Below are 14,821 nucleotides of genomic sequence, written 5' to 3' on the forward strand. Positions count from 1 at the left end.
AGATGAGGAAGGTGAATGTTTTGGAAATGGAGGTTGGCTCATAATGAAGATGAATGAGCACAGTTTTACCCCCCCCCCCCCCTTTTTTTTTAACACCAAGAGTGGAACAGAACAGCGGAAAAGGAGGGTTGATAGAATAAGTGTGCTTTTTTTTTCTTTTTGACCTCAAATGTTCCTTGGAATGCTGTCACATTCATCAACTCCAATGTCGGCTCACCTTTGAAATTAGGTACACCTGCACAATTTCAGCTGTATCGAGCCATCGTAGAGATAATGATGTTCCGTTTTGATTGAAATGTTAATTGTTGTGATTTATTTAGCATTAGTGTACAACTGCATCCTACTTTTTCTTGGTTTTCAATATAGTGTCGAAGTGGTTGATATGTTGCGGCGAGTTAGTTTTGAACAACATACATACAATATCATAAACAACTGATGGATGCCCACTCTACCATTATTTACTGCATATGTTTCTTGTTATGTTTATTTAACATTTTGTTCACACTACTGTTATACTTGATCTGGTTATGTGGTCCGGGTAGACTTAATGTCGTTAGTGACTATATTGTGTGTGATTCTTTCTTGTTTTTACAGCGGCAAACTTAATTTAGCTGCTCTTCAACAATCAAGCCCCAAATGATTAAATTTCATGTTGTTGACCTTCTGGCAGGAAATGTCATACTACTAGTGGTGCGAATACCACATACATATAAAAATCAAAACAGTATTAGCACACTACTAAAAATTCCTTTTTTCTCAGTCAACAATATAAATACACTTTGCTGGCTGGTCTTCCACATATCCTACCAGATCCGTTTTCTAATAAGTGGTCACCACAGCTTTAATAATGCAGCACTGGAGAGCTCAGTGAGCAACTGGAAATGGGCATCAATGCACAGAGGAATGTAGTATAAACTATAGAGGCATCTCATTTACTCGAGGTGATTTATCAAGACAGCAAGCTGCATGCTTGGACCCTGTGAACCTTTTTGCAATAAATATGCGCGCACACACACACACACACAGATTCACAGGTGGACATGCAAAATTAGCTGTCCACAGGCATAATCCATGTACAAACTCTCAGGCAAAATAGCCTTTTATTAGTGCAATGGTCGCACAATAATCAATAATCCATATCTATTCTTCCAATTGGAACACATACACATACTGTAATACAAAGGAGTCAGTCATCTGAAAAAAAGTTCATAGTGCTGTTTGGAGTACAGTGGCGCATTATGAGTTTCATTAGTTCTCAACTCAAATCACTTATTTTTCATTGATATGAATGGAATGCCATTAATCCGTTCCAGCATCCCAAATTTTTGCTCATAAGTCAAAGCAACAACAAAAAAACATCACTCATATCTCAAGTCACCATAGCATATTCTTAGTTTTTATCCGACTAAGTTCTTTCAATCCTTTTTTTAGCCTGTGTGGCAGCTGCTCCAAGTTACAGAGGAAAGAGCGTAGTGAAATAAAGCTACGGGGGGGTGATAAGCTCCCAACATTTGATGAAATATTTGCCGAAGTGATTAGTTTGGAAATTGGCGGTTTGTTAGAACTTTAAATGGCTCCTGTAGTCAAAAGGTTTTCCTGGTATGTAGCCTTCGTATCTTAACCTTGGTGTTTTTTTCCATTTACTTCAATTTTCAAGTATACAACTCAATAAACTTGCTGGTGATCGAAATGAACTTTCCTCATTCTTAATTTCTCTGTTGTCTCTGAATTAGATCTCCCAAATGGTGTCGGAGGCATCCAGAGAAGGCTTGACCGAGGCTGCCCTGAACCGCTACAACACACACTCTCCTTCACATACTAACTCATCACCACACACAAACTCACCCTCACACACTGCAGCGACCACCACGACGTCACAGACCACCAGCTCGTCTGCAGCCTCCTTTTTTGCCAGGTAAGATGCACTAAGTTGGTCACTAATGCAGCATGTGCTTGTCAGATATCTGGAATATATACACAGTATATATACATATATAGTGTAAGTAGATTCAAACAAAGAAAGTCTAGATTTTCTGAAATGCCATGCAAAATGGCGATTCAACCTTTTTTTTCATAATGAATTATTTCGCTACATTTTCACTTATTTTGTGTTTGCATATAGATGAAGTATCTTGCTTCACGTCATCAAATATGAAGACTCAGCGGTGTCACAAGGCCAATAAGACATGACTGTTGAGGATAAATTATTGATGACGAGCGATGGGAAGCCAAAATGAACACTAAATAATAAATGGTAACAAAGGCTGCGATTATGTCATCAAAGCAGCCAAGGCACTGTTGAAATTCACATTCAGCAAGCAATACCAATAATCGTATATAATAATGGCACTTCTATAATTACAAGTCCCCAGGGGTGAAATGAGTCCTCCATTAATTCAAGTACCTTCATTTAAAAAAAAAAAAAAAATCTATTTTTCTCTTTTTTATAGAATATATTTTTTCTATCTCACGTACGTCGTCAGGAAGACAAGTGAGGACACAATTGTTAATGGTATGCATGATGGTAACACATACGCCAGTGATTTGGTGAGAAGACCAACTTCAAATTAAATCTTCCCTAAATACAGTCATACACGGACACCAGTGCCTTGGAAGGCTTTTATTTTGAAGTTGTTCCTGGCAACACGTGATGGCGTAGTGGCTGACGACTCATCTTCCCGACTGGAAATTGGATAGTTGGACACCAGTTTAAGTTTAAAACATCATAAACCGTTGTCACCAACATAAAGACAAAGTTATACTGAAATCATGTTCAATCACTAGCTAACTACGTGAATAAAAACTCAAATTAATTATGCTGATATTGAAATATGTGGTACCTGTTGCCAGTGTTAGCGGCTAGTAGCACTAGCTAGCAGCTAGTCGCTAAGCGAGTGCCCTACATCGGCTGGTAAGAGCCGCCTGACTTATTTTTAAAGGCAGTTTAATAGGTGAAAATGACTCTGTACCCTTTTGCTGACACAGTTGCAGTTCTTACATATCATTTTTTAACAAACCATGCTTACTCAAATGTGTTGTTTCAGCCGGCAAAATCGCTACTGTGGTTCTGATGTCACTTGGTCTCATAGCCCAAAATCTCACTAATGTTTGTAGAGAATAAAATACAGTTTCAATTTAGGTGGGGGAAAAAAGTTGATTATCTAAAAATGAAAACCAACAGAACATTCATTATTAAGTGAAATGTTATTTTCTTTTAACCCTGAACACTTGATTATCTCTTAGATTTTTCAATTGATCGTGATATAAAAATATTCGATAGCCGCAACCTTAAAGGTCACTCTTGTGTTTATTAGTCCTTCTTTGTCCCTCTTACTGACATGCTCCTCCTGTGTTACTTTCTTAACCCTGAAAGTGTCATAACCAGCTTGTAAATCCAAACGGAACTCACACAAACGTGTAATCATGCTGTCTTTTTGCCTTTTCCTTCTGTCACCTTAGAACTGGCAGGCAAGCGGGCCATTTTACACACACACAAACACACACACAGTCAGACACACATCTGGTTGACATTCCAACCATGCACAAACAGCTGCTTTTGGCCTCGCTTACAAGCATCAACGTCTAGAGTGAAAGAATAAACAGTTGGTTTAATGCTGCAGGTGTCAAGCGTGTTGTGGTTTATTTGGCGCCTCTTTGTTGTCGTTTAATTGGATTGTGTATCTTGTGACGGTTTATCTTAAATATGTCAAAAGGGACAAAGTTATTCCTTTGTTTTGAATGTGACCTTCACACACACACACACTCAATTTGCTGCACATATCAGACACCTGTGTATGTGTGTGTATCGCAAGACTAATTGAGAACACACAATTGTTTTCGTAGTCCTTTTTGCTGGTTTTATGTATGTGTTTATGGTAGGTGCAGCCATGCAGTGTTGCTAAATCCCATGGCTTCCACGCTCTTTACCCTTAGACGTGGACTGCATGCAGACACCCCTATTAGACACAACACGCACACACATACACACACGTGCCAAATCCCTATGTCCATTTCCTTGCCCAATGCCATTGTCCCGCCTTCATTCATTCAGTCTCTCAATCCTCCTGACTCCACACTGACCTCCTCCATCCTCCACGCTGCCGCTAATGCCTGTATGACTAATATCTTTCATTAGTGTCAATGGCTCCCTCCGTATATGTATTATACCACTGTGCCCCCCCCTCGTGCTGCAGTGGCCCTCTAGGGACGTGTGTGTGCACTGGGGGAAGGGAGTTTCTATCAGTGCAGGAATTTTTTACTGCATGCTCTGGCGATTACCTCTTTGGGGATTTGTGTGGTCGGTGTGCGTGCATAGCCGGAGGTACGAGTAAATGAATTGGTCCCAAGTGACTTGGAGAATTGGAAAGGTGTTGTTATTTTGGAAGGAGAACGGCTAATAGTGATGGGGAGGCTTACTCTTTACTTCTTACTGGCGTTCATGCCTCTTTAATACCTAAATTGGTCGTCAATTTAGCCATGAATCACAATTTGGAGACAGAAAATCAAGAAACGGCTATTAATTATATAATTCATAAATCTCTGATCAACTGAATGAAAATCCTTAAATACTCAATACTTCATTAGGTACACCTGCACATTATAATAAGATCAATTGCAAGGGCCGTATCAATTAAAAAAAAATCTGCCTCACAGATAAGAATACTTTTGATTGACATGTTCAAACAGGGTTTACTGTAATTTTCATGTGCTAATTATTATTGATGTTATATTTTCTATGCGTGTCTTTAAGTTATGTCAGCATGTGCCTCAAAATTCATGTTGCCATTTCCAACAAATTTTTTTTGAACAGAAATGTATCTCGTGTTCGGTGCCTAACCTTAACCATGCATCCTCACCATGACGAGGGCTGCCTACACTCTAAAAACAGTTGGGTCAAAAGTAACCCAATTATGGATCAAAAATGGACCGATCCACTTTATTTGACCCAACTTTCTGGGTTGTTTTATACAAAATGACCCAATTTTTTGACCCAGGTAAAGGATCTGACCAAAATTCACAATTTGTTTTACACTGAAAGTCCCATTTCTTGACTCAAAGTTGGGTCATATAGACCCAAGTAGAGGATTGGCCCATTTTTCACCCATAGTTGGGTTATTTTTGACCAAGTAATTTGTCACACTAACCCAAACCAAAGTTTTCATTTTAGTGGTGCAGTTAGTGAATATTTTTTAATTAAATAATTAAATTAAATTAATAATTAAATAATTGTTCAACCGATTATCCCATCAATTAATCGATGAATCAGATCAATCCTGATATAGCATTATTAAGCAACAAATTATACATGTGAGGTGCAGGTATTATTCACCTATAGCCTATAACCTTCCACACTATAATATGACTTTGAGCATGTGTGGCTTTAAAAAGCAGTGGTACTGGTAGACTATATTAAATTAGCTAACGTCGATAACTTGTGCTGGCGATGGTAGACATTCTGCTGCGGTTTGGTAGTTCTGCTTTGCAGTTAGACATATTGTACGTCGCTAATTCCTTTTTCAAGTCTGAAATGATTGCAAACTTTGGACATTCTCTGTCTTCAATCATTGCAAAGCTTTGAAGGCTAACATTTTGATTGGACTCTTTTCTGTAATTGAATTAAACAAGTTATGTGATTAATCATTTCAGGCCTACTTCATATATTTCTCAATCCAAATGGATAATGTTACCAACCATTTTGGCGAGATTCTCATCCATATGGGCATTTAACACGTGGTATTGGGGTAATGCAATGATCTGCTATACTATAGTCCTCAATTTTAATCATCCTTTTTGCATTTTTCAGAATGCAATTTCAACTTGAGCATTCCGTTCAATATTTTTGAAGACTGGTTGCGCTGAAGGTGCAAGAGTCACTGAGGGGAGGAGAGACGAGAGCGGTGCAAGAGGATAAAGAATAATTGGGGAGAGGGGATTAAAATGCAGGGGCAGATCTGGTGGCTGATTGCGACGTGAGAGGGATTGAAGCGAGAAGGGGACGGCGGAGAAGTGAAGGATGGAGACGGGTGGAGGAATGAACAAAGGGAATGGAGGATGCGGAGGGTTGTAGATGAGAAGGATGGAGGCTGGCTGACAGAGGAAGTGCTGATGGATGGGGGGAGGCAGTCGATGGATGGAAAACAAGTGCCCTTCATTTTAGAGTTAGATTGGAATAGATCCACTCAGCCAAATCCCAGGCCACTTGTCATTAAACATTGCCAATTAGATGTGTTGGTGTGTGTGTGTAGCTACAGACAGAACACACATACACGCACACTCGTACCATGTGTTATGACTATTTATCGAAGTGGTGGTTTTGACAAGCGGATTACAGTAAAGTGATGCCTCGATGTGAGAGGGATTCTTGTGACTGCATGTCCATCATCTTACTGTGGCAAAATAACCGCAACATTCAACATTGCACCAATCCAACTTTATTTATAAGGCACACTCTAAAAAGAGAATTGTCGAACCAATTTAAGATTACAAATTGAATTGTTGGCCAACTTAAAAAAAAAAAAATCGCTTCAATTGGTAACACACAATTGAATTAAGTTAGTCCAAAGTGAATATATTAAGTTTAATAAATTAGAAGTACATTGAACTTAATATATTTGCCTGAATTAGGTTAGTCCAAAGTGACTCCAATCCAAAGTATTAAGTTCAATGAACTATTAGTTAAATAAACTTAATATATTCACTTTACCAATTAAAGCATTTTTTAGTGCACTTTCAAAACAACACAGTCTAAAGTGCTGTGTACACATAGGCAAATAGGCAACAACAATTACAAAAAAATTTAATAAAATAATAAAACCATAAAAAAGACACAGAAAACTAAACATAAAAACAGTAGGAATGTAACAATTCACTGAAGCCCGATTTGATTCGATTTTAAATGTTCAGTTCCTGATTTTCGATTCAATTTTTAAAATGTATTTATTTATTTTACACAAAATGATTCATTTGATAACCAAAATCTGTTTTTATTTTAACATCTACATTTTAACCTTGTTACAAACATGAACTTTTTGTAATTTTATTTTAAAAAAAACAAAGTAAAAAATCTTGAAAATGAACTAATAATTTTGACTGTTTAACTACATTCTTGTCTTGTTATCAGTGTTTGGTGGTTAAGGTTAATATTCTGCCCCCTCGCAACATGTTCTCAGGCGTCTACAAAGACCGGCCAAACAATTTCGGATATCCGCAAAACGTGTCCGTCCCCAAAAAGGATCTGGCTAGAAACGATTAAAAACTGCGCAAGGCATAACAGTTAACATATGGTGTTGTAAATCGCTGCTTTTATTTATTTATTTTTTTACATCGATGCATATTTTAAGCAGTTTAAACGCCAGTGAGAATTAAAAAGTATTTTCCTTTCCTTGCCTTTCTTTGGTCCTTCCTCGGGTCTCCTGACGGCCTCACGACTCTGGCTGGAAGTGTTCGGTTTAGGTGAACCTTATGGGATTTTTTTAATAGGTTTTAGGTGAATTAATGAATACACACTCACACGCACGCACACGCACACACACACACGCACATGCACATACACAGAAAAACAGGAAGTGAATTGACCTCTCTAATGTTCAGAGGGAGATGGTTTCATAGTCTCGGCCCGGCCTTTAAAAAGGCCCGATCGCCTCTCAACTTGATTTTTGATATAGGAACCAGAAAAGCAAGATCTGCCAACCTCAGAGAGGAAGGCGGCGAGTATAGCATCAGCAGATCAGCCGAGTACTGAGGTGCCAAACCATGAAGGCATTTAAAGCAAACGAGAATTTTGAAATCAATTTACGTGATCCAGTCAAAAGAGGAGCGGCTGCGTTTATTTCTTAAAGTTGGTTGCATATTGTACACACCAAATGTTGTGTCTGAAATGAAGCACTTTCCAAATATTTTTGAAGAAAATAACGCTTCAATTGGCCGCATTCAATTTCCAATCCACACTGCTCATTTCATTGCTCCTCTAGTGTCTCTCCATTATTTCCACACTCCAGCCACCTACCTTGCGCTCATCCCAGTAACCCGCCGCACTTAATTGAAAGCCAATGATGTGAGATATAGCTCTTTGACCGAGTCAGGAGGTCGGCTCTCTCGCTCCAGCCTCACGTTAACACATCTGAAGAATGACAAACCGCAACATTACGACTGCTTCAGAGCTCAATTACTCCATTACAATGTTAATAATCAGCCTCTTTGTGAATTAATTCCCACTAATTCTTAAATTACTTTTTCATTTTTCCATTAACAGTCTCAATCTTCCTTCTCAGCTGCGCGTGGAAAAATATTTAATTGAAATTAGTAAGTAAATATTCAGCCAATATTTTGCTATTCGGATATCTTACTGGAAATTCTGTTAAATAATCAAGTACTCGGATAAAATAGAAAAATAACAATTATGATAAGCAAGAGAACAAAAATATTTTACTTCATTAGGAATGGCCAACTGTTCCCCCTCCCCCGAACAATCATCTAGAATTGTGCTCTGTTGTGGAGAAATATTCAAGAAGCAAAAAAAAAACGATGCCGTGTTGTGTGAACAAGAGTTGCAGATGGAGGGGAAGAAGGAGAGATTTAGAAGTGGAAGTTAAAAAGAGAGAACAAAGGAGAGCGCCTGAGTTGGGAATAGATGCAGCAGAAATATAAATATCATTTTTGGTGGCTCCCTTTGAGCAGAACGCCACAGGGAATAGAGCAACAAGAAAGCAAATGAGCCACTCCCCATCCAGATGTTGCGACTTATGTAAACAACGGTGTGTGCGTGTGTGCGTGCGTAGCTCCAGTCTGCAATTAGCATTTCTGTCAAACTTTTAAGGATGCCATGCTAGATCCTTGTTAGCAAGCTTAAAACATCAATTATGGGTTGCGTTAATCAAAAACGTGAACATCTGTTGTCTTTCGTCTGTTGTTTCCCTGCCAGGGCCGCACAAAAACTGAATTTAACATCCAAGAAGAAGAAGTTGAAGGCTGCCGCGACACTGCCGCTGCCCGTGACATCGCCGTCGCCGACGTGCGACAGCCAATTGTTCCCCACCAATTTCAGCTCCGCCCTTCTGGCAGCCCCGCCCCCGGCCCCACCCTGCCTTCTTCGTGCGGCCAATAAGGTCAAAGACACACCTGGTCTAGGAAAGGTAAGACAAATCTTTTATATTTTAAGAATTAAGTTTCAATGAGTGCATGTCACCATCTAAATGTTTCACAATTCTGACCTGGATGTTTTTTGTCCGAAGTCACCTCTGCCGTATCATACAAAAAATAGGCTTAATGGTTACCACGGCAACACAGCTCAAGCTGACAAAAGTCATCTGTCACCCCAGCCAGCGCTTGATGAAATGTACGTGTGTACGTGCCGTGGATGTGGTTGGGGGCCTTCATGCTGCTGAAGTGTGTGCAATATCGATTGTCCATGTAATGAGTTTTTAGTGGCCCTCCCCCCTTTTCCAGTTTTGTGCTCACTGACAGTTCATCCACGTGTGTGAGTGTGGGTTGGCATGACAAAATGAATGTGCGCTAAAACCGACGTAAAAAAAAAAGACGTTGTCTATTGTGACAAAGAGACATTCAGGGTGGAGAAATGGGAACAAAACAGGCCAAACTTCCGCTGTCAGGTGGTGAGGCCCGAAGGAGACTAGTTGCATTCTAGTTTTGTTAGCGTAGAAATAAATCTTAAGACGAGATATAAAGTTCCTACAGAGGTAGTCGCTCTAATTTCCACAGGTGCAGGACCAATAATCAGCATCTCACTTTACTTAGAAGTAAAAAAAACGAATCTCAAAAAGCCCCTCCCCTGCAGATTACAGTAACTGTGTGGGTTACTGTAGGTCATTTTAGTTTGGTCACCTTTCATCCTGTAAGAACAATTTGGCTTGAAAGTGACATTTTAAATGTCAAATCCATTTTTTTGTGCAACCAATTAATGCTCACTTTCGAGTCTCCATTTGAGTTTATCTCCATATGGAAGTGACAGATGTCTCCTCGGTTATCAGGAAGACACGCACGCACGCACGCACGCGCGCGCGCGCACTGGCACAGTCTGCTTTGTAGCATCTTAATTGAACCAAACTGGCTCTGCTTGTTGCATCTTTCTAGTTTTCACAAAAAATCCATCCATTCATCCATCTATTTTCTCTACCACTTTTCCTAATTAGATCATTCTTGAGCCCATCCCTGCTGTTTCTGTGCGAGAGGCTAGGTACACCCTGGACTGGTCGCCAGCCAATCACTGGGCACATATAGACAAACAACATTGATGGACAATTTAGAGTTTTCAGTTAGCTTAAGAAGCATGTTTTGGGGATGGAAAACAGAGTATATGGGGGAGGGGGGCAAAATAGGATGTGCTAAAAGAGATTTACATATGGATCCCCTGATAAAAAAAGACAAAAGATGTCAAATTTGGAAAAAGTGGATTTTAAAAAATATATATTATATAATATATATAAAATATACACTTGGCTTTATAGCCACAAGTACATATGAAATTATACTTAAGTATTATAAAAGAGTTAAAAACACAATATGCAGGCTGCATTGACTTTACTGTTGCGATGTGGCTCAAAGTCATTCTTGTTGCGAAAGGGTCACGTGCTGACTTTTTTGTTAAATCTGTGACGTCGCGATGACGTTGACCTTCATTTCAAATTTGAAATTGCAGCATGGAAACTAATTGCACAACCGCGCACACAGCGCGACGGTTCAGTCGCATCTGTTGGTGTCTTACCTGCTTTTTTTTTTTAGGCTGTTGAGCTCAATCAACCCTGACTTTGATCAAAACGCATCCACTAAATCAGCCCGCTTATTTATAAGTCAATGTCTGCTTGCTTGTGGTTATTCTCAAATTTCCTGCATAAGCCGTGTGCTCTAGATAAGACCTCGCTGCTGTGATGTGGGATGGAAATTGTAGCGAATATCCTGCTATTTTCCAACATAACAAGCTCGTGTTATACAAAATCAATCAGATCGCGCCGAGAGCTAATCAAATACACACGTGCGCACGCACAAGCGCGGGGACGAAAATGACCGAGGTGACATTTCTCCAAGAAAAATGTCACCAGCAGTGGGGGTCGACATCCCCTGCTGCAATGGCATTTGCACACATGCACCCCCCCCCCCCCAACCCCGCACCTTGCAGCGCCACATTTTATACGATTACATTGTACAATGAAAGATGTCCAATGAGCAGCAAATCCCCCAACGGAAAGCTGCGAGATACATTTACAGGCCTGATGTTAATATGGCAGAAAACAGATTGAGACGTCACAGTTCAAGCCGGGGGAAATCAGCCTGCGCTGGTCATGTGTGTGCGCGCACACGCCTGTGTTTTACAAGGAGCTGAAGCCTGCTTCCGTCCAGAGATGTCAAATTAATCCCAATCCCTGGGAGGATGTTCCTGACTGGCGTGTGTATCTCGCCTTCCCTTGTGGTATTGTTACGCTCCGTGATGTCCTAGAGGTCGCAGGTGCCTCCTCAACGTCACCGTAATTAAATCAAACAGCTGCGAGCCTCTCATTGAGGAGCACGTGTATCAGTCAAGGAAATTAAGCTATACAAAATGAACATTTAGTAAAGTGATTTGTGAAAATATGATGATTTGGGAAATAAATTCAACACGCAACTATGTCTGTATTTTCTTAAAGGGGAAGTAAACCCAAAACTGTTTTATCTTGTATGTTCACCCACTAGTCTAAATATGACATTTTTAATATTATTGTGTTCGTGTAATATGAGTAAAACAGCAAAATCCACCTGTTTTTATCCATTTCAGGGGGACGGACATTTTTCCACTTGCTGTCGACTGAAAATGACATAACAGTTGCTTAAGGCTTAGGTAACATGTTACAACCAATCATGGCTCAGCTTCAGAAAACAGATGAGCCATGATTGGTCAAATGTCATTTTCAGGTTGACAGTAAGTGGCAAAATGGCCGCCTCCTGAGATGGATAAAAATGGATGGATTTAGCTTTTCCATCCATCCATCCTGCTCTTCAAAAGCAATTCTGTAAAGAAAATGATGGATGCAGTGGTGCAACTGTGTCAAACTGAAAGCTTTTTTTTTCGAATACGTTAGATTTAGCCATATGAGAGGGTCAAAATATTTGCAGAATATGAGTATTATTACCTTTATAAAAGTATAATAATATTATTTTTTTTTAAGAAAAGATTATTAAAAATTAGGGGCGTCAGGCATGACTTCAATAGTTAACTCACGATTAATCACAATTTTATATCTGTTCTAAATGTACAGTAATTTTCTTCTAGGTTTTCATACTCTTGTTAACAAAAATGAAAACAAAAAAAGAGTTCAACTAATAGAAGTAGTTCAAATGAATTTTTGACGTCTATAGCCGTCAATGGCAGTGAATGAGTTAATGACGCCTTGGACAGAATGTTACAACATCTTAATGAGTTTGAATATTCATATCAGCCTGTTATTTGGTATGATTAAAGGCCAAGATTAAAGCTGGTCCATGGGAAATCCAAATCCAAAAGTCAATGATACTAGAAGGGGAATTAGGGGAGAGGATGGAAAAAAAGCTGAAGGGTTAAACTGCTTTATTTTTATCCTGGAGCTCTCTCCTGGTCATCCTTTAATCCATGCTCATCTCCATTTCTCAATGTTTTCAATGACTGAAGGACAGAGGCAGATTTTTTTATTTTTTTTTTAGATCCATCTCATCTATGCACTCCACATTTTGCATGCACACACGGCTTGAGACTTGACCTTGGGGGGAAAATGATACTATGACAGCTAATCAATTTTTAATAGCAGTGGTGATCCCTCTCAGGCAGCAAATGTGCGTGTGTGTGTGTGTGCATGTTCTCTGTGTGTGCTCTCATGCCTTTAAATGAATGAGTGGTTCTGTTATGAGACTGCTGTATTCCACCTTGTAGATGAAATATTAATGTGCTCAGTGCTGGCAGAGGTGGAGCATATTATTGACACACACGCACGCACACCTACACAGACTGTAAGTCTGATACTTGTGTTATTTGGTGGTGAAACTCTTTATACTCTCGAACCGTTTTTCTTGTCGCAGAGAAATTTTGAACATGTTGATGTTCAAAATTTGTGAATGTACTGTGGTTTCTAGATTGTAGAGTGTATATAGCATGTAACTTGAATGTATCCAACGCTGTTCCAATCGAGATTGCTCATTGGTATATCATGAACCTGCACTCATCAGAATTTAGTGATATTTATAAAATATTTTCTTTATATTTTATACAAAAGTAGCATAAGTAGAAATGTGACATATTTGTATTTTATTTTATATTCACTTGACAAAAGTTATTGTTATGAAATAAAGTAGGGGTGTCTGGCGATTAAAATTTGTAATCGTAATTAATCACGACTTCAATAGTTAACTCACGATTAATTGCAAGTTTTATATCTGTTCTAAATGTACAATGAAATATATTTTTCTAAGTTTTCATACTCTTGTTAACATAAAAGTGGAAAAAAAACAGTGTGATATTGATTTGTGTTGAGGTCATTTATCTGCCACTAGATGGCATAGTTGCATTTGTAAGACGCTGGTGACAGCTCAGTGCATTTTTCTTTTCATATGAAGAGCTATCTAATCTTTAACATGAAGTAACTTATGAAATTATGCACATTTTTACAATTGTAAAATACAACTTGACCCCAGCCTCCACAAATATATGCCTTATTATTAAATTTATTACTGCTAAATTTTGACATGGATGCGTCTGCTGCGTTGCGACTGGAATTCTCCCAGTACAGGCTTTCCAAGTAAAGGACGGCCATTAATCGTGCGTAATTTTTATTTTTAATTAAAAAAAAAAATATATATATATATATTTTTTTAAAGTGATGTTAAAGAAACTTTAACTAAAAATTAACGCAATTTTGACATCCCTCGAAAAAAGTCAACGTCGCCATGATTCTAACCATGTTGCATGTGTCAAATGTTATATCCAATAATGCACAGGCAGCAATTTGAATTTAGTTATTTCGCCTATTCAGCGTGTGCATGGACATGGCTAGCAAATGGATAACTGGGAAACCCATTAGTTGAGAGTGCTGTGAGAGAGATGACACATGGGAAGGATGGAGGGATGAAGGAAGGGATGTGTGAGGGGATATTAGTATTATCTCACCAGCTTGCTTTTTTCTTCTTTTTTTTCCAGTAACCACAACAAAGAGTCCATTAGCTTTGTGCTCTCATCAACAAAGTGTGTGTGCATGAAATTGGCTGTGGTGCTTGGCTTCACATATTGATCCATACCAGTGTGCAAGTAGGCCAAGGATCCTTTGAGAATAGCGTCGGTTTCAAAGCACACACGCTAACGCAACTTAGCCTAACTCAGGTTTAAACATGGTCTCAGGTCCATTTGGCGCTCTTGTCACCAATTAGGTTGATTGTTATGGGATACCAGGGGATGTGACGGATTCGTAATCGTCTGTCCCCACACCACACAGTTTTATTTGCTGTGTTTATTGATGTTATGTCTGTGCAAATACTCCGAAGAAGGATAAATCTGCTGGTATACATACGCTTGCTGGATTTGGGTTTCCATGAAGCTATTCTTTACCGTTTTGACAAAAGATCAAGCGGCAGAAGTTGCTCGATGCACAGCAGATCTGACATCTCTGCCAAACTTAAAGGGCTCTCATATTTGGTTGTCTGGCATGTCTGCCCAGCCATCAAATGGGAAAATACACAATGAACCCTTTTTGTGAGCCGTATATGTCAAAATTTTGTCCGTACTGTGATGTCCAAAACGAAAGATTCTACACACATGACTCTGCATCTACCTCAGCAAAAATCTGTCATTTTCCTTATTTACAATTTTTTT

General features: G+C 39.1%; 1 protein-coding gene and 1 long non-coding RNA gene across 10 annotated transcripts in view; one reads left to right on the forward strand and one right to left on the reverse strand.

Moving 5' to 3' along the window:
- kif26ba (kinesin family member 26Ba) overlaps positions 1 to 14,821 on the forward strand; it is a 72,492-nt gene that overhangs the window by 33,566 nt on the left and 24,105 nt on the right. For all 9 annotated transcript variants that reach the window (XM_077562852.1, XM_077562853.1, XM_077562847.1 and 6 more), the window contains exons 4-5: positions 1,734 to 1,915; positions 8,921 to 9,131. In XM_077562852.1, coding sequence (XP_077418978.1) covers positions 1,734 to 1,915; positions 8,921 to 9,131 — 393 coding nt within the window. The remainder of the gene's footprint in view (positions 1 to 1,733; positions 1,916 to 8,920; positions 9,132 to 14,821) is intronic.
- The window catches only part of LOC144050019 (uncharacterized), a 51,556-nt gene that overhangs the window by 33,183 nt on the left and 3,552 nt on the right, over positions 1 to 14,821 (reverse strand). The window lies entirely within an intron of this gene.

The sequence above is a fragment of the Vanacampus margaritifer genome, chromosome 4, assembly GCF_051991255.1.
Source record: "Vanacampus margaritifer isolate UIUO_Vmar chromosome 4, RoL_Vmar_1.0, whole genome shotgun sequence".
Taxonomy (NCBI): Eukaryota; Metazoa; Chordata; class Actinopteri; order Syngnathiformes; family Syngnathidae; genus Vanacampus; species Vanacampus margaritifer.